General features: G+C 39.3%; 5 protein-coding genes across 12 annotated transcripts in view; 2 read left to right on the top strand and 3 right to left on the bottom strand.

The window, feature by feature from the left end:
- The first annotated feature begins 97 nt into the window (after positions 1-97).
- LOC109969414 (ependymin-like) lies at positions 98-2,814 on the top strand. Its single transcript, XM_020616280.1, has 6 exons — positions 98-441; positions 571-605; positions 697-831; positions 1,562-1,748; positions 1,825-1,912; positions 2,038-2,814. The coding sequence occupies exons 1-6, from the start codon at positions 375-377 to the stop codon at positions 2,159-2,161; spliced, it is 636 nt and encodes a 211-aa protein (XP_020471936.1). The 5' UTR covers positions 98-374; the 3' UTR covers positions 2,162-2,814.
- A 912-nt stretch (positions 2,815-3,726) lies between these two features.
- LOC109969413 (ependymin-2-like) lies at positions 3,727-5,870 on the top strand. 2 transcript variants are annotated; one of them, XM_020616279.1, is made up of 7 exons: positions 3,727-3,898; positions 4,098-4,132; positions 4,374-4,379; positions 4,450-4,578; positions 4,661-4,853; positions 5,006-5,093; positions 5,494-5,870. In XM_020616279.1, the coding sequence occupies exons 1-7, from the start codon at positions 3,832-3,834 to the stop codon at positions 5,615-5,617; spliced, it is 642 nt and encodes a 213-aa protein (XP_020471935.1). In that variant the 5' UTR covers positions 3,727-3,831; the 3' UTR covers positions 5,618-5,870. The 2 variants fall into 2 exon arrangements, with proteins under 2 accessions (XP_020471935.1, XP_020471934.1); XM_020616278.1 differs by having other exon boundaries at positions 3,728-3,898; positions 4,374-4,383; positions 4,454-4,578.
- A 2,483-nt stretch (positions 5,871-8,353) lies between these two features.
- LOC109969431 (methyltransferase-like protein 12, mitochondrial) lies at positions 8,354-11,645 on the bottom strand. Of its 2 annotated transcripts, none has more exons than XM_020616318.1 (2): positions 11,134-11,645; positions 8,354-9,109 (listed from the first exon to the last, which is right to left on the bottom strand). In XM_020616318.1, exon 2 carries the CDS (start codon positions 9,090-9,092, stop codon positions 8,427-8,429), a length of 666 nt encoding a protein of 221 aa, XP_020471974.1. In that variant the 5' UTR covers positions 9,093-9,109; positions 11,134-11,645; the 3' UTR covers positions 8,354-8,426. The 2 variants fall into 2 exon arrangements, with proteins under 2 accessions (XP_020471974.1, XP_020471973.1); XM_020616317.1 differs by lacking the exon at positions 11,134-11,645 and adding an exon at positions 9,369-9,631.
- A 999-nt stretch (positions 11,646-12,644) lies between these two features.
- Positions 12,645-15,087, bottom strand: LOC109969430 (methyltransferase-like protein 12, mitochondrial). Of its 6 annotated transcripts, none has more exons than XM_020616310.1 (3): positions 14,996-15,087; positions 14,708-14,772; positions 12,645-13,373 (listed from the first exon to the last, which is right to left on the bottom strand). In XM_020616310.1, the coding sequence occupies exons 1-3, from the start codon at positions 15,070-15,072 to the stop codon at positions 12,691-12,693; spliced, it is 825 nt and encodes a 274-aa protein (XP_020471966.1). In that variant the 5' UTR covers positions 15,073-15,087; the 3' UTR covers positions 12,645-12,690. The 6 variants fall into 6 exon arrangements, with proteins under 6 accessions (XP_020471966.1, XP_020471971.1, XP_020471970.1 ...); XM_020616315.1 differs by having other exon boundaries at positions 14,939-15,019; XM_020616314.1 differs by lacking the exon at positions 14,996-15,087 and adding an exon at positions 14,841-14,931.
- Positions 15,088-15,908: 821 nt separating this feature from the next.
- LOC109969441 (ubiquitin thioesterase OTUB1) overlaps positions 15,909-18,578 on the bottom strand; it is a 4,032-nt gene continuing 1,362 nt past the window's right edge. Inside the window, exons 3-7 of the mRNA XM_020616329.1 lie at positions 18,066-18,164; positions 17,763-17,881; positions 17,343-17,427; positions 16,799-16,993; positions 15,909-16,486 (exon numbers count right to left, since the gene is read on the bottom strand). Of these exons, the coding sequence (XP_020471985.1) occupies positions 16,289-16,486; positions 16,799-16,993; positions 17,343-17,427; positions 17,763-17,881; positions 18,066-18,164 (696 nt within the window). The 3' untranslated portion in view covers positions 15,909-16,288. The remainder of the gene's footprint in view (positions 16,487-16,798; positions 16,994-17,342; positions 17,428-17,762; positions 17,882-18,065; positions 18,165-18,578) is intronic.

The following is an 18,578-nucleotide window of genomic DNA, read 5'->3' as shown; positions in this document are numbered from 1 at the left end:
TCTAAATGTTTTTTTTTCATTTGAATACATTCAAAGTTTGGTTTGAAAATATATACAAATATAATATTGCTTAACAGTTATGCACACAGGCTGCTGTACAGTTGTCTCCCCCATGAAAAACATTGACCAGTCAGTAGTGTGCATTAAGAACAGGTGACCTTTATAAATATCAGTGCTGCTGTTTATGGCCTTTTATTCTGATGTGTCCACAAAAACAAGCTTTCCTCTCAGGTGTAGGAGGAGCTGACTTTCCTGAGGCTCAGTGGGTAAAAATTAACCCCCGGAAGCAGCATCAGTATTCCTAAGGAATTGATGCCTCTCTCTAGCACTATTGTTTGTGGTTGCCTGAGAACAGAAGCCTGGAAACCAAAAATATGAGATGCTTAGCAGGACTTCTCTTCTTACTGTCAGGCTGCCTGGCCTCGAAGCCTCAACCATGCTGTAAGTAAAATGCTAGAGACAAGACAGGTGTATGCAGGAAATAATTTTTGCTTTAATTGTTTTTATTGCTGACTTAACACAGTCATCTGGCTTATTTTGTGGTTTAATTTCACATATCTTATTACACAGCAAGTCCTCCTCTTATGAGCGGAGCCTTCACTGTGGTGAGTGATTATTGGTTCAAAGTGTGCTGCACGAGTGCAATGAAAGAAGACCTGAGCCTAACAAGTAAACTCACTCACATTCTTCCTCCAGACCACACAGAATGAAAAGCTGCTTACCACGGCGCAGTACCTGTATGATGCTTTGGGAGAACGGATCCGCATCTTTGAGCAGGGCACTTATGAGAATAAGACCTTCATCCGTGACGTTCTTTTGCTCTACAGAGAGGTGACCAAAGCAATGACAGGAACATCCAAATTACTTTAATGCACTGTCACCTCTGATATCAGATGAAGAGTGTAATTTTATTGCAGTAGAAAAACAGAGAGCAGCATCAACTATTCCAGTAGGAATGTAGTCCAAGTTTAAATCTAATTTCTACTATTTGGAAGCTTAAGGGTATGAACACAAATTCTAACTCAATATTATTGTCAATATAATCAAATTGTTTTCAGCATTGGTTCCTGAGTGAATAAAAAAGATGTCCTTTTAATAGCTTTAAAGAAATACAGCACATAGGAGTAAAAGGCACAATGGAGTTGCAATAAGATCCATGCGTAGAGGTGAAGCGAGTTCTCCCACCTCTTTATTGGTCCTTGGACTTTGACAATAATTGACACAAGGAGTGGTCCTCTGGTTGTCACACTATTATGGAAGATGAAGTTTTCGATAACCATATTTTTCTGTGTGTCTAGCGAAATATAACTTAAATATAGATAGAGATGGAAATATTTAGATTTAAGTGTAACTTCTTCTACAGTAACTGTACTGTGATTTTAAAAACAAACTGATGAAATTTGCACATTTTTTGCCAAATTTACAAACTACATATGTATTCGATCTGTACACAGCACTTTGTAAATTATACTGAAATGTATATTTGGTATAAAAGAATAAAAATGTCAAATGATTCAAAATAAGTAACAGTCTTCCTCAACCAACAACTTTCATCCCTCAGGGTGCCATGTATGACATTTTCGATAATAACCGTACATGCAAGAAAACACCTCTGAAGGCAGCCTTCCAGCCCCTGGAAGTCCCGAAAACTGCATCTCTGCTGGGTCAAGTTATTCTGGGCAGCTCGAGTAAACCTGGAGGAGGACTCCTGGTCAACTCCTGGTGGGGAGAACTGTCCGAGAAAGCAGGTGAGAGAGCATGTAATAGTTAGAACCTTTTATTTTTTTTACTTTATCACATTTATTCTCGTTTCTGTCCATCCAGGAAAGTTCTTGACCACGGTTACTGAATTTGGATGCATTCCTATCAACTCTTTGTACCAAACTGAGGATTTTGGATGGACAGTGATCAAGTAAGATTAAGGCCAGTTCCATTAAAATGGTATAAAAAAAACTAATAGTGACAGGCCAAAAACAGCTGTTTGAAAGTGAGAAATATTTCCACGTAGTTAAGTGTTACTGTCTTTCTGTTCAATAGCTTCTTTGACAACATCATTGGGATTTCGGACCCCAACCTGCTCAACCCCCCAGACTTCTGCTCCAACGCAGACACTGAAAAGGAGCCAGTAGACTTCCTCAGCTTGTTCCATAAAAAGAACTGACAGCCTACTTTAAACTAAGGTCTCAAACCTTCATTAAAATGTTTAAATAGAAAAAGCAAAAACCCTGACTCATACAGCGTATAGTATACATCACACTTAGTCCTGCTAAGAACATGGGTAATTCAAGGCATCTTAAAGAAAATTCAGAATAATTTTTCATATTTCTGGCATATTATTCATATTAACTATGCATTTTAAAATTATTTGTAAGGTAAGAAGAATTGTTAATAACAATCATATCACAAAGAATTACCACCAAACTCTGCATTACCTCTGAGCTCATATTACATCACTTAAAGTGTGGTGTTTGTGATTCTAGATGAATGCTACTCGGTGGCAACTGTTTGCTAACATGTTTGACATAAAAACTTATGTAAGGTGGTCTCTCAATGTGGGTTTTGTTGTCATAAATTCATTCAGCTTTTTAAAATGAATATTGGATGATTTCAGCCTTCTTTCATCAACAGAAAAACTGTTATTTTTCATTCAACAGTAGACCTTCAGTTAGTTTTCTTTAACAGTCTATAGCAGGATAGGTCTCATATTTACTTACATACTCCCACTTTCTAACAATATGCTGATGTGTCATTAAGTTTATCAATAAAATACTAAAGAAATTCATTTATTACAATGTACAGAAATGTAATATTGGGGGCTTTGAGAATTCACATCTTTCACAATATAAGTTACCAAGTTTCATCTGGAAATATAGCAAATGTGTCAAAGTGGATTTTTAATAACAATAAAGAAATCAAATTAACATTTTGATTGTTTTGTGAATTTTAAATCCAATATCAGTCTAAACACAAGTCATAGCCAATTTCACAGATATTCATATAAAGAGATAAACACAGACCCACCATCACATGCCCTTGGATTATTATATTAAACTTTCTGCTTTGCATCTGCAAAAAAAAAAAAACCTGGATGGTTCTTTCTCTTTACAGTGTCAGTGCCTTGATATTCTCCTCCTCAGTTCATGTTACCTATATTAAAACAATGCTAGTGTAATACTAGACCATGTTGCAGTCTTTGATCAGCAAAGCCATCTTATGGTTTGATTTAATGGAGAACAGAACTCACTAAGATTAAAAACAAGCTTTTACTGGAAATATGGTTTTCTCACTTCTTCACAGTACTTTACTTTAATTCCATTTTCTTCTGAAATTTTATTAATGTGTCATACAGTAAACAGGTATGATATAATGTGCATTCAGGCTTCACAGTGACGCATACTTTGTCATTTTCACTTTGACGATAATAACGACAATGATTATTGTGGCTTTAGTAGAATAATAGTTGTATGTTATGTAGTTGTGTATGCATATAAATAGTTTTGAATATATGAGAAAAAAACAAAAGGTATTATAAGTCTAGTGAACTTTAAAGTTAAAATGAAAAAACTGAATAAAAGGGTAAAGTTCTACAAAGATGAAGATTGGAGCTTTTGTTTTGTACTACAAAGAGATACAGTGAGGATAGGGAGAGAGAATGAAGGCAATAAATAGTGTTTGTTATACCATTATTTTGAAAGGACAGGAGAAGAAAAACCCGGCAGCAGATGCAGACAGGGAACTTCACCAGCCTGTTTTTAAGGAGACGAATGCTGTGAAAACAACATACAGTATTTACCTTGTGTGCAGAGAAAGGTCTCTGCGCCAGCAGAGAGCATGAAAGTCCTCATCCTGCTTGTTTGCTTATCAGTGGGCATCCTAGCTACAAAACCAAAAAAATGCAGTAAGTACTACACACATATTGAAGTGTACACTGGATTTTATTACCAATGTCTTCAGTTATCAGCATTTCATTTTACAGTACATGTAGTTCTTTTTTGTCTCAGCAGTTATAAGAAATATATAAAGGCTAAATTGAGAATATAGGACAATGTGATGTAAATGCTCAATGTAGATTAAAACCACTTCTTTAATTTTGTCAGGATCCCCACCACTGCTGAGTGGACAGCTTTCTGTGGTGAGTCCTGATCTCTGTATAAAATGATCATACTAGTGCATCAATCCAATTCTGTGACAAGTAATACATCTGAAAGGTTTCATTCACCATTGATAATTTACTGGATTATTCTTATTAAAAGCAGTCTCATTTGGAGCAGTGTTGTAGCAGCCAAAGCATTATGCATGGCAAAGTTGTAAGAAAGTTCTTGAATAATAGGATTTAAAAAATTTTATACAAAAAAAAAATCCTCTTTTTCAAGTCCACCTCAAGTGAGAAGCTGACGGCCTTTGCCAATTACAGCTATGATCCACTGGGAAAGCGCGCCCACCTCAGAGGCAAGTGAGAAGCTGACGGCCTTTGCCAAGTACAGCTATGATGCATGTGGAAAGCGCATCCGCCTCAGAGAGGTTGGATCTTACAGCAATAAGACCTTCCACATTGATCTACTTCTACTCTACAAAGAGGTAATGAAAACACTGCAATAACATCGACACTAACAAATCTCACGTACGCACAAATGACTGTATAATGCCAATCTGTCCCTAGGGTGTTATGTATGTCATTAACGACAGGAACCGCACATGCCACAAGAAGCCACTGAATGACAGCTTCCACCCAATGGAGGTCCCCCAGAATGCCTCCCTGCTGGGACAGGTTGTGTTGGGCAGCAAATCTGGCCCACGAGAGGGACTCCTGGTCAACACCTGGGTGGGAGAGCTGCAGGTGAAAAACGGAACAGGTACAGTATGAGGAAACTAGATAAGAGGACATGTTGCAAAATACATTGTAGCGCATGACTTTCTCAGATTTCCCCATTGTATTTTATGCTGAGGAACCAGTTTGTCTGGTTGTGCTACCTCAGTACCTTGTGATTATCTTTTGTTTATACAGCAAAATACATGACCACTGTCACTGAGTTTGGGTGTATCCCCATCAGCACATATTTTCACACCGACAAAACTGGATGGATTGTGACCAGGTCAGTGCATAAACATAACAAAAATTAGCTTTTTTGCCAGACAGGGAATCAGGCTTTTTTGTAAGACTTAGAAAAGGTAGAACATAATGATCATATTCCATTTAGACAAGACCAGAGCCGGATTGAATCTGTGTAGTTACTGTTATATCCAGTCAAAATGTCTGCTGCAAGAAGCTTGTCCAACCAATGTGAAAGATTCCTTATTTTACTAAGACCCAACATAAAAGAACAGGCTGAGACCAAAGCATTTTAAATCATCAAAAAATGTTTAAACATACCAATATAAAATCAATGATTTGTGGTTTTATGAGGGGTTATGTGTTGGAAAAAGCTAAGCCAGCCTCCTGCCTCTATGTAATGCCTGCATGGTTTCATCGAACGTTCCGTTTTTCACCTTCAGCTTTTTCAACAACATCAAGGGACGTGTGCACCATGATGAGTTCAAACCTCCACCTTTCTGCACGGATGCACAGCTGGAGGACTGGGATGAAGAGAATCCAGTAACCTTCTTTAGCCTGTTTTAAAGACATAATAGCCATTTCCAGAACTGTAGAGCACTGTGATGATGATTACTACTATACGACTCCTTGCACTCTATTATTACTTTCTAGTAGTGGACCTTGCTGAAATGGCATTTATGTAGCTGTGTATGTAAAATCATTTCTTGTAGGTATACTGATTTCTGAGTGCATGAGAGTTCAGTTCATTGCACTTGTGATCTAAAAATCTGAGGGTTGATTTCAAAATGTTCACAGTTTTGCCAAATATTAAAATCTGTTCCGTATTGTTTTTTTTTATGAACCAATCAGCAACATGTGCACAAGCTTCAGACTGAAGCCGAGAGTCGGCACTTTAACCCAACACAATCTTACTTTAAAAACAATTTTCAGGAGTGCAGCACAGAAACAAATCTGTACTGTATCATTAAATCTACAGGTGAACAAACTAAGGCTGCAACTAACACTTACTTTTATTATTGATTAATCGACAGATTATTGTAACACGTCAAAAATAGTGAGGAAGCATCTGACATTTACTTTATTTGTTAGTTTTAGAAAGAAAAACACAAAAGGTAAGCATACAGACAGCAGTGCTTACCCAAGTAAAAGGAGTGTGAAAGCACAGAGTGGCACCCTGGCGCTTAAAGAAACCCGAAAAACTGTTTATCGAGCTAATACATTCAGGGTGTCAGCGCTGCAGCTTCATTGGCGGAAAACAAACAGAGCCAGCAACGTTTTCACTGTTTACCTGCTCTCTTTGTGGATCAAACTGCCTCTAAAAAACCTGGTTCAATCACATGAGGTACATTTCAGAGAACCCTTCAAACTCAAAATACATTTAGAGCTAAAAAGCACGAGCCTGTGGTACCTACACAGCCGAAATTAGCCCGCATTAGTAGCAGGCAATAAGCGTAGTGGCACCAAACTCCATTTGAAAATATTTAAATTTTAATCCCACCTTGTGTAGACAACAGGATATAACAAAACTATAACTATTTGTACGTCATACAAGTCTTCTGTTAAACTCGACATTGACAGCGCCCACCCAAAAAATACTAGAATTCAATAAAATCACGACTTTAACCGTAGATCTCCGTTAGTCAATACCGCCCACCACGGCTGTATTTTACTAGAAAAACGCCGTAGAAAATCCTGTCTACAAAAACAAAAGCCTGTTTTCAATTAAAACAAGTACAGATGTATATAATAAATGTGCAGTAGATTAAATGGTCAGAGATGAAGTTGTCAGCTGTTGTGATTTTTACTGAAGAGATGCACTGGCAGGACATCGTCAATTTGTGAGGTTGGGTGAATACCAATCGTGTGAGCTGGATATTGTATGTGGAGTGCCTCAGGGTTCTGTTTTGGGACCTAAATTATTTATATTATACATTAATGATATATGCAAGGTTTCTGATTTAGTGAAAGTGGTTTTGTTTGCTGATGACACTACCATATGGGCATCGGGTGAAAACCTACAGCAACTCTCTGGACGGGTTTCACAGGAACTTGAGAGGATAAAGAAATGGTGTGATAGTAATATACTATCTCTGAATTTGGATAAAACTAAATTTATGGTATTTGGGAATCGTAGACTAGATAATGAACTTCAATTGAAAATTGGGGGAGCTAATATAGAACGAGTATATGAAATTAAATTTCTAGGTGTCATAGTTGATGACAAATTCTCCTGGAAATCTCATATTGGATATGTTCAGCACAAAATAGAAAAAAAATATATTATATTGGCAAGGGTTGGATATATTTTGGACAGGAAAGCACTACGCATTTTGTAGTCTTCACTGATTTTACCATACTTAAAGTATGGCGTTGAAAACTGGGGAAATACATACAAAAGCTCACTTCAACCATTGTATATATTACAAAAAAGAGCGATAAGAATTGTGCATAAGATGGGGTACAGGGATCACACCAATGGAGCTTTCATACAGTCTAAATTGTTAAAATGTTTTGATTTAGTGGGATATAAGACTGCTGTGTTTATGTATAAAGCCAGGAACAATTCATTACCTGGTATTTAATGAAAGGGAAGGGGGATACAATTTAAGGGGTCAATTAAATTTAAAAATTCATGCTATACGTCCAACCAAAAAAAGATTTTGTATTTCCATAAGTGGGGTAAAACTATGGAATAATTTAAGTGTGGACATAAAAAATAGTAATAGAATTGACGAGTTTAAACATAAATATAAAGGTATGTGTCAATCAAGATATATGCAAGAACAGGCTCAATGATTAATTAGATGGAACATTGTGGGTGTGGTGTATGAATGTTAACACTCTGTTATAGTTCTTTAGTATATTACTTGTGTGGTGTAGAAGAGAATTATCTATGTAGAGATACTGCTTGCAAACCAATGATGGTAAGATGATGTCATGGGGTAGGACTGGATAAGTCTGACTTCTTCCTACTCCATTCAAGCATGTACTAGGTATAAGCAAATTGATATTGGATTAGCATTTGTTGGATATGTGTAAAATTATGTGTGTTGACATATCAACTGTCTTTACATGCTTGAAAGAATAAATCAAATCAAATCAAATATTTTGTTTCATTTTTGACTGGCTGGCTGACAGCACAGATACAGGTAGGTGTTTTATACCGTGTTTTTTTAAGTCATCATATTATCATGTTAAGATGCAAGATAAAAGTGCCGTCTCCCACAGAACAGGTATGTGCATTCTCCCTTGTGTTGTGCTGGGTGAGGTAGTCTACTGGCCACTAGATGGGAGTGCATAACAAGTAATGACAGCAAGAAATGGTGTTCAGGAGTCTACTGATTTAATATTATGACCACTCAGAGGTAGAACATTACTGTTGTACAACAAGACGAGGAGTCACTTGGTAGCAGTAGTAACACACTCCCCTCAGCTCTCCGACCTCCTGCACGCCTACATCTGCTTCCATCACCCCGGGCTCCTGTGCTTCAGTCTCCAGCCACAGCAGCCTGGCATCAGGGTCCTCATCAGAGAACTGGAGCAGAGTTCCCGAGCTTCGCAACACCTTCAAACACTGGTTCAGCACCAGGCCGGCCTTCCCTTTCCCTTCCTTAGACCTCAATAAGGCGTCTGTGGTGCCCTTATCAACTATCAGGTCCACACTGTTAGAACCATAGTACTTGTGAAGCCGCATGCAGTCCAGCTCTACAAACTCAAGCTGAGAAGAAAGATTGTGAGGTTGTATGGCTTTGACTCGGACATGTTCCTGCATTAGTCGCACAGCTATGGGTGAAATGTCAGCACAGGTCACCCAGACAGGGAGAAGACAGTGTCTGTAAATACAGGGCCCCAAAGCAGAAGTTCCACATCCAATATCCACGACTTTGAGGCAGCCATCTGAATGAGACTTAGTCTGCAAGAGTGGCATAATGAAGTCCTGGACAGCCTCAAAGCCAAAGAACCACTCAAAATTCTTGAAGGTGGGTGTCCTGCTGCTGCTCTCAGCGTAGAAACGGTCCCAGGTTGTCTTCTTATCCATGTTTTCAATCAGCTCATCTTGGCAGGAACACAAACAGATTACTGGATATTATTAGCAGTAGTAAATCTTAAGTGTTAGATATTGACCCTGGCACATTAAGGGTTCTGTCATATCAAGGGACTCCATGCCAAACTTAATAGACAAAAAAATGGCACTACTAAATGTGGCATAAAGATAATTTTTAATGTGATTTTAAGTTTATCAAATTATGTATGCTGCTCATGGAAACAAAAACATACTTTAGTGTTCTCAAGCAAATGTATTCTATATCTTTACCGTAAATTTACTTGGTAGAACACGTAGAGGTGGGGGTATCATTCACTCGAGTCACTTCTGACCGTTCTTGCGCATCAGATGGTTAATTCAACCCATTTTAGCTGCTAACTAGCTTAGCTGGTACTAGCAGCAACAATACCGATGCCAACAGTCAATATAGCCAGGTTATCTGAAATTACTCAAAATCCTTATTTTAACCGTACCTGTCAGAGAAGAATGACACCGTAAAGTCACACAAGATGCTACTATTCGCCTGCCTGACAAACTCAAAGCCTTTAATTGTTTTGTTATATGTTCTTTGGTGACAGATTTGTCTGAGTGAGCACTGTACATATGAGGGCGGATGTTGATGGCTACCTTATTTGCATTCCCATGATGAATTGCTGATTGGGACTAAGTGCGCACAAAGCAAGCTTGTCCAGCAGTCAAAACAGGAACAGTTAATCACCAACATGCAGCTTTGACCAAATCAACCACACTGAACACACAAATGTGACTTTTCCACCTCCTGCTCAGCTACAGCTGCTAAGACTTTCAAATGTGCAGACAGGCAGCCAGTCACAGCTTACAAGTCAAATCCCACTGCTCTGAAACCAAAGCATGGCTGGATGAGGCAGGGTCAGTGAAGAAGCTGCAGCGCAAGTAATCAGCGGCCCTGACACTCAAAGATGCCTTCTCCTAATCCACGCAGCTTTGAGGTCTGTGGGAGAAATTCACCTTGAATCACCACAGTCAGACAGCTGCAGCCTGCATAAGGGAACACATGATGAGGGGGGTGATTGAATGAAAATAGAATGAGCAAGGTAAGTATGGTTTCTCACTTGGTTAATTCAGCTACCAATGCAGAATCACAATAGACTAGTAGACAGTGCCTGGAAAGTCAGTGTGAGCGTGACATGATGAATACTCCAGCAAGGTGTTATCCATGACAGGTCAGGGTTGAAACCATGGGTTCAAAATAAGCTTCTGCATCTTCTATCCTCCAAGATGGGTCAAGCCATAATTTTGCACACCAACAGACCTTTGTTAACCATCATTCTCACACTAGTAAACACAGGATAGAGATCCTGCCGCTCCCTCAATCTAATTTTCAGAGCAGGCGTTCCCCTGCTCCATGATGCTCTTCCTTCCTGAAAATGACTGCACAGGCCTGTTCATTCCATCTGTGATGGATTCAGATCTCCATGAGGCAGGTATTTACAGAATGTCATCAGAGCTGCTGCAGCTTTAAGCACATAGATATGATGTCATGGTAATTATACATAGAGTATATGACCCATTAATAAAGCTAATTCTTGTATTCAATCCTCCACACAGTCACCAAGTCACTTGGTTGTTTATGAGTGGAGTAAATAAACTGATAGTGAGCTGGCCAGTGAACTGTAAATGGCACCATCATTAACAGTGTAGAACTAGGAAACATATCTGGCAGCCGTGGGATGCGACCCGCGTTATCTACAAGGTTGAACTGTGATGACTTTTTCCAGCATAAAGTAGAACGACCATCCGTGACTTTCTAATGAGTCAGCGTGACATTCTCATCGCTGTTTTTAATGGTGCAAGCGGACAAGTCCATGCGTGATCTCATGTGGTGTTGCAATACAATAGTACACGGATCAAGTGACCAAATGGTGAAATTTTTACACAGAACATAAAACAGACACATGACGTTTCACTGTGGCACGTTTCATCAAAAAGAGAGAGGCCCATCATGTAAAAATGTGCAAAATAACTCAAAACATGGGAGTTATGACATATTTCTTACCTTTAGAGTTTGAAGGGTCCCATGTTCTAGCTGGAGAGGCTTCAGTGACAGCAGCTGTGGAGTGAGCTCTGAGATGAAAAGCGTAGCATCACCAGCACCACTGAACTCACAGCGCCTTTGGCTAGAAAGTGGAAACGTCTTGCGGCAAGAGGCAGCAGTGATCGAAACAACTCATTAGGAGTTACGCACGGATTGTTTTATAGAGTTAATTCCGGCTCTCCTCTGAGTTGGCTATGCGGGTATTTTTACGGTACATTAACTCCACAACGCGCACAAGTCCTCTCCTGGTGCACTCGAAAGCAAGTTATGGATGTGGTGTGTGTTGGAGTAGAGCAGCGGAGCTCAGTCTTCTGGTCGCAGCTGGTGCGCGTGCCTGCCTTCTGATCCAGCTGTGCAGCTCACAATCACACTGCAGAGCCACAGTCCCGCCTATTGGTAGTAACACAGCAACACCACAGCATGTCCACATGCTCACTGTGTACGAGCGGCGTCCAAACATAACAGTTAGGTGGCTGCTCTGCGACACCAGTGCGTCTTGTCAGTCAAAATCACACTTATAGTTTTGTGCTGCCTTCAAATGCTCCTCATAAAGTTAAAAAAATGCAAACATAATGTGTTCATCATCATTGTTATTATATAGCGTTATTATTATGATTATTAAAAAGGCAGACAGCTGGTACAGTGCCACACTGGGGAATTCATTATTCAATATTTATGAATGACATTTATGACAAGAAGAGAGTCTATAAACGTGCAGTAGCCTATTACTAATTACTTATATGTCAACATATGTCAAATGCTCCAAAATAAATAGCTCGATTTTATAAACTATCATACATCGCCGACTCGGTAGGCTGCACTGACCTGTTGCAATATGATAGGGTGCCTTCCCCTTCGTGTCGTCACATGTTACATTTAAGTCATGCGGGAGTAAGAGCGAAAAGTCCAAACCTGGCTTCATAAGCGGGAGAAACTAGTTTTGTTTGCTTGTATGTTTGATATTTTATTGAACTTTGGCAGCCTTGCTAATAAATGGAAGGTATAGAGGCATATGAATCATATGATCAGTAAAGAAATATTTACTTTTTGAAAGTTAAAGTGAAGAACATCACAATATTTACCCTCAAATCATATGGAAACCCATAAATGTAAATCATCAAAATATAGGCCTACATTTATCACCTGAAAATGTTGCTTCCAAGTGCTTCCTCTGTTTACTAAAAAAGGTTGTGATAGTTAACCAAAAACCCTTACATTTGTTTGATTTAAAGTGTGACAAGTGGCACAGAGCTGGGACCCTGCATTGGCCTCACTTCATCACTTCTCTGCTTTCACACTAAATTAGATTTGTAAATTGGACAGATTTTGATAGGTGATGCTGATCGGGCAAATGTGCCAGTCGTCTCCCACAGAACAGGTATGTGCATTCTCCCTTGTGTTGTGCTGGGTGAGGTAGTCTACTGGCCACTAGATGGGAGTGCATAACAAGTAATGACAGCAAGAAATGGTGTTCAGGAGTCTACTGATTTAATATTATGACCACTCAGAGGTAGAACATTACTGTTGTACAACAAGACGAGGAGTCACTTGGTAGCAGTAGTAACACACTCCCCTCAGCTCTCCGACCTCCTGCACGCCTACATCTGCTTCCATCACCCCGGGCTCCTGTGCTTCAGTCTCCAGCCACAGCAGCCTGGCATCAGGGTCCTCATCAGAGAACTGGAGCAGAGTTCCCGAGCTTCGCAACACCTTCAAACACTGGTTCAGCACCAGGCCGGCCTTCCCTTTCCCTTCCTTAGACCTCAATAAGGCGTCTGTGGTGCCCTTATCAACTATCAGGTCCACACTGTTAGAACCATAGTACTTGTGAAGCCGCATGCAGTCCAGCTCTACAAACTCAAGCTGAGAAGAAAGATTGTGAGGTTGTATGGCTTTGACTTGGACATGTTCCTGCATTAGTCGCACAGCTATGGGTGAAATGTCAGCACAGGTCACCCAGACAGGGAGAAGACAGTGTCTGTAAATACAGGGCCCCAAAGCAGAAGTTCCACATCCAATATCCACGACTTTGAGGCAGCCATCTGAATGAGACTTAGTCTGCAAGAGTGGCATAATGAAGTCCTGGACAGCCTCAAAGCCAAAGAACCACTCAAAATTCTTGAAGGTGGGTGTCCTGCTGCTGCTCTCAGCGTAGAAACGGTCCCAGGTTGTCTTCTTATCCATGTTTTCAATCAGCTCATCTTGGCAGGAACACAAACAGATTACTGGATATTATTAGCAGTAGTAAATCTTAAGTGTTAGATATTGACCCTGGCACATTAAGGGTTCTGTCATATCAAGGGACTCCATGCCAAACTTAATAGACAAAAAAATGGCACTACTAAATGTGGCATAAAGATAATTTTTAATGTGATTTTAAGTTTATCAAATTATGTATGCTGCTCATGGAAACAAAAACATACTTTAGTGTTCTCAAGCAAATGTATTCTATATCTTTACCGTAAATTTACTTGGTAGAACACGTAGAGGTGGGGGTATCATTCACTCGAGTCACTTCTGACCGTTCTTGCGCATCAGATGGTTAATTCAACCCATTTTAGCTGCTAACTAGCTTAGCTGGTACTAGCAGCAACAATACCGATGCCAACAGTCAATATAGCCAGGTTATCTGAAATTACTCAAAATCCTTATTTTAACCGTACCTGTCAGAGAAGAATGACACCGTAAAGTCACACAAGATGCTACTATTCGCCTGCCTGACAAACTCAAACACTTTAAAAGCGAAGCCATTTTCCCTCAGCGACTTTGCTACTTGTCCAACAAGAGTTCTCACTCTGCCCGTATTTCCTAGTACCACAAACACCCATGACTAAGAGCGACTACTCGCGCCCACTAAAACCATAACAAGAAAGCATCTGTTCTGTAATGTCGGATCTTTGCTTGCAATAACACGACAGCACATGTATCAGAGCAAGTGAAAAGTAAAGCACATCTCTCCCCAGCAAACCATGCTCTTAAGTGTTGCATTATGTTTGTGTTTAAAGCTAAATTAGCAGAGTAACAACATTTCCGATACAGGTTACAAGCAAAAACGCATAGGCTAGCAATCATTGCTTTCAGCTTCTCAAATGTTAGTCGGACAAAATGAGTTTAACAAACATGTCGGCAAGGGACGTTGCTAAACATAAAGCTCTACTGGAGCGCAGGACCCTCTTTATTCAAATCACACTTTTTTCTTGAATGTTTATTGCTCAGCCCACTATTCCACTGCCTGCTGCTAGTACAACTACTGGAAACGGTAAAAATGTGGAGATATTAATTTTTATGAAAATATTTCAACATGCATTAAGAACATTAACATTGGCTGATGGCATAAAGGTCTGGCCCCGTGTTGCACCTTCTTTGCATTGTTCTGCATTTCACAATAATTACTAATTTGTGAAGCAGCCCATAAACAAATCATAAATTTAAAAAAAATATCTAAACATATTTTGCAACTCAAAGCCACAAAACATATCAACTTTCCAATTGCTTTGAAATTGTATTGTGCAACAGAGAGTTGGTGGTGGCACACCTGTCTCCATAGAGGCCCCTGCACAGACATCTTTCTCCACACTTTCCCTTCCTGACGTCACACACCTGTAGCAGGTAGAGACCACAGATTATCATTAAAATGTTTTTCTTTTTTTTAATACACTGGGCCTTACCTAACACTTCAAGTAATTTCCTGGAAATTAATACAGAAGAAAATCCAAAATTCATCTTGTTGTACAACAGTAATCTTCATTTAAGAGGTACCTCCTACCTGCTGCAGATTTAACAAACAGCTTTAGCAGTTGCTCTCAAAATCCAAAAGACTTACAGCCATGCCCACTCCACGCCGTACTTATTGATGATTGGTCTGCGGAACCCCCATCCACCCACTTCCTGTTCCTTCATGGGCTGTTCCAAGATCAATATGATGTTTCTGCTTTTGAACACAAAGTGAACAGCCTATACCGCTGAGCGAATACTGCATCAAAGAGCACACAATTTTAATATACAGTCCAGTCATGATTTTACACAGATTAGATCAAGGAATGAATTTACAAGCACAGTGTGACTCAAATGTCCTATCTGCAGAGTTTCTGATTCAAAATCAAAAGCTGTGGGCTGCTGAGGATGTGGTGTCCACCATAATCAGCCTATATGAATATTGCCTTAGTAGTTTGATTCTCATGATTTTCCAGCTGTTTGCACTAGAGGGCGCTAGGGTATAAGCACATAGTCGTGTTCCTACTTTGTTTAAATGTTTGAGCCTAAGTTTGTCATCTATTATAGGGCAGCAACTAATTATGGTCATTATTAATATGCCAGTTTTCTTAATTAATAGATTAATAGATTAAAGCCTTTAAGGGATTATCAACAGTCCAAAACTGTAAGAAGTTTGTCACTGTTCAGTTTTATCATAAAAGTCTAAGAAAACCAGCAAATGTTAACATATGACAAGCTGAAACTAGAGATTTTCTTGGCAGTGGTTTACAAAATGAATTTATTATTCAACAAAGCAGGTTAATTTTCTGCCAGCCAGTCACCCCAACTCCTACAGTCTTTCACTAGGTAAAGTGCCAGGATGATGCCAACAGAAGTCATCTTTTTGACAGTGACTTTATTCAGTTTCAGAAATACAGCTTAATTGAAATTTTTCTCAATCAAAAAAGCTATTACATGGCAATGAAAATAATCATATACAGTCCTAATTTCAACTTGCTTAAAAAAGACAATGACACCAGAAACAAGATGTAAATCCCTTTAATAAAACGCAATGAAACGCAGTGTAACAAAGGAAAAGAATTCAACATAAAGCAAGTAGATAACATTTACAACCACAAAAGAAAAAAAAACCTGTACAACTCTAAATGCCTGGAGTCACTTCTGTTTTTCCAACGTTTTTTAATTAACCATATGGTGATGACTGAGGGAAAATATGAAAGTTTGGGGCAAAAGGGGGTAAGGGAAGCATGTAATGTGATTTTATTTTATTTTATTAAATACATGAGTGTAATCTCATACACAGGTGTATGCTTCATCAGCGTGGCTGCTGTTTTTGTAACTCACTGCTGTAGCGTACAGCAGCAGTTGGAGGATGGGCTGGGCTGGGCTGTGGCCAGGAGTGTTATTTGTACAAGATGTCATAATGGCCAGGTCTATAGAGGAGGAATATGCGTGGGTCACCACCCTCAGGGAAGACGTGGTGATTGACTATTCCTCCCTCTCCTCTATCCATGTACTCCACCAGGATGGATACGTTCAGGGCCTGAGCTAAGGCAATGATGTGAATGTGGTCGCTTTCTTTAGACATTGGCTCTACCTCCTTGAAAAAGAAAAAACATATTAGGTGTGTTTTTTCACTATGAAACATAAACAGAGACTGAATATCACGATCATACACTTCTGCACCCACGGTTGTACTCTTTTAAGAAACAGCCTGCTACATATGATTTAACACAACTCCAAATCAGAAAAAGTTGAGACGGCATGTAAAATCAAAATTACAATTGAAAATAGTGATTTGTAAATCATATGTGTCCTGTATTACATTGAATACAGCAGCACATTATTTGATGATACCTCTTCAATTTGATTCTAAATAAACACACCTCAGAGTGAACCAGATAAACCCTACCTGCTGACAGAACTCCTTGACAGAGCGTCCTCCCTCTATGAAGTGCTGGAAGAAGCCATTCTCTCGCTGCAGGTAACCTGAGGTGAGCAGCCGCAGGTACACAACCACGTAGTCTGACACGTTCTGGTCATTGAAGGAGTTCAGTAGCTCCTGCAAGCTCGGCTGTTTCTCACATAGTTCGATCAGGTCCATGAACTTGGAACAAAGACATTTACATTGTTAAACTGATATGCATGACTCCAATTTGCTAACTATCTCTCCAATGGGCCAAAACCAGTATCTCTCTGCTTCAGTGATCAAATACACCATGCAGGGAAACTGACAAATTACTGTAGTGATACAGTGAAAACATAATACAAAAATCCAAAACGTACTGTGAGACTGAAGACATTTTACAGCTTTTTATGATTAGAATAAGCCATCAGAACTAATTTGCTCATAGGTGTGAATGTGAGTGGTCGTCCCTATGTGTCAGCCATGTGACAGACTGGCAACCTGTCCAATGCAAAAAGTATATACTGTTCAATTTGTGCAGAAAACTCACAGTGTTGTGAAAATCTTCAATGGTAAACTCAGTGAAGCCTTCATTAACCAGGTCCAGTTTACTTTTAGCTGCCACTGCTTTGAACCTTTAACAGACAAAAACAAATAAGCTTGTATTCATTAACCCTTTGAATATTACAGCTGAGGCAGGACAAACTGAAAAAGAACACAGTAGAGAGGGTTTTTTTTTTTCGTAACAGACAACAATAGTACAGTACACCTAAAAGTCGGCTGACTGCAAACATACAGTACTGTCATGCATTTGTCAGTACTGTGACAGGGATTTAAAATAAATGTATTAAATCAGCACCAGTTCAGAAAAAACTGTAAAAAATAAGCATTTAATAGTCCAAGACAACAGAAATTCAGTCTAGAGAGCAACAGCTCCTACACCCTAAATAGTACCCACTGTGACACTTACCTCTGAAGCTCTTTGCCGTCATCTAGCAGGGACTCGAGATGTGCAAAACCAAAGGCTCTGTAGAAACAGTTCCCATCTGGTCGTGTCTTACGAATGTATGAGTACTTTTTGTATAGATCCTGCAACAACAAAGGAATAGATATTATCCCCTATTGCACAATGATTAAATACAATAACTGTGTTTGACTAAGTAAGCACCAAACACTTTGTGGCACTGGAGAAAATGATGCCCTGGGGTGTGCAGAAAAATGCTGCCTTGTGTGGGTACAGTAACCTGAGAGCAAGTGGTGTGATTTATCTGACCTTGATCTTGAGCTGATAAACTGTGTCCTCCTCAGCGTATTCACTCTGCAGCACCGACAGGTCCTGTCTGTCCGACACTAAAGGGTTACTGTTGGCTATCTATACACATACACACACAGATAATTAAAATGAGTGTATGTGCTGTACAGAACACGAGTGGTCAGTTGTAGGCCGTGCTAACAATCTTGACAATGGTTACAATTTTTACCAAAAAATTTTAAAAAGACTGCACATAGATATATATTTGTATAGATTTCATTACAGAGAACTTCCACTGTAATTTTTGTTATGTATGTTTGTTACTGAACAAGCGATTATTATTAGATTACATCTGTGAAGACAAGTTTCACAGTTATCTTAACTGGACAGCTGCATATGAAGAGTTCAGGTGCATCTACACAGCTGTTTTCTGGATGTTTAATGAGAAATTAATGGAATCTGGAAACCTGATAATCCTGTTGTTCTCAGGAAGAATGATTAGTCATCTTTATGTTATCTTTCAAAATGAAAACT

This window comes from Monopterus albus, unplaced genomic scaffold, assembly GCF_001952655.1.
Source record: "Monopterus albus unplaced genomic scaffold, M_albus_1.0 scaffold173.1, whole genome shotgun sequence".
Lineage (NCBI taxonomy): Eukaryota > Metazoa > Chordata > Actinopteri > Synbranchiformes > Synbranchidae > Monopterus > Monopterus albus.
This window is presented reverse-complemented; position numbering and strand designations above follow the sequence as displayed.

Coding starts and splice junctions, on each gene's coding strand:
- LOC109969431 (XM_020616318.1), bottom strand. CDS start 9,092: ATGGATAAGAAGACAACCTGGGACCGTTTCTACGCTGAGAGCAGCAGC.
- LOC109969430 (XM_020616310.1), bottom strand. CDS start 15,072: ATGAAGGAACAGGAAGTGGGTGGATGGGGGTTCCGCAGACCAATCATC. Junction 14,773..14,995: donor GGCGTGGAGTGGGCATGGCT/GTAAGTCTTTTG, acceptor TACCTGCTACAG/GTGTGTGACGTCAGGAAGGG. Junction 13,374..14,707: donor AGGGGCCTCTATGGAGACAG/GTGTGCCACCAC, acceptor GTTCCTGCCAAG/ATGAGCTGATTGAAAACATG.
- LOC109969414 (XM_020616280.1), top strand. CDS start 375: ATGAGATGCTTAGCAGGACTTCTCTTCTTACTGTCAGGCTGCCTGGCC. Junction 442..570: donor CTCGAAGCCTCAACCATGCT/GTAAGTAAAATG, acceptor CTTATTACACAG/CAAGTCCTCCTCTTATGAGC. Junction 606..696: donor TGAGCGGAGCCTTCACTGTG/GTGAGTGATTAT, acceptor TTCTTCCTCCAG/ACCACACAGAATGAAAAGCT.
- LOC109969413 (XM_020616279.1), top strand. CDS start 3,832: ATGAAAGTCCTCATCCTGCTTGTTTGCTTATCAGTGGGCATCCTAGCT. Junction 3,899..4,097: donor TACAAAACCAAAAAAATGCA/GTAAGTACTACA, acceptor TAATTTTGTCAG/GATCCCCACCACTGCTGAGT. Junction 4,579..4,660: donor TACTTCTACTCTACAAAGAG/GTAATGAAAACA, acceptor ATCTGTCCCTAG/GGTGTTATGTATGTCATTAA.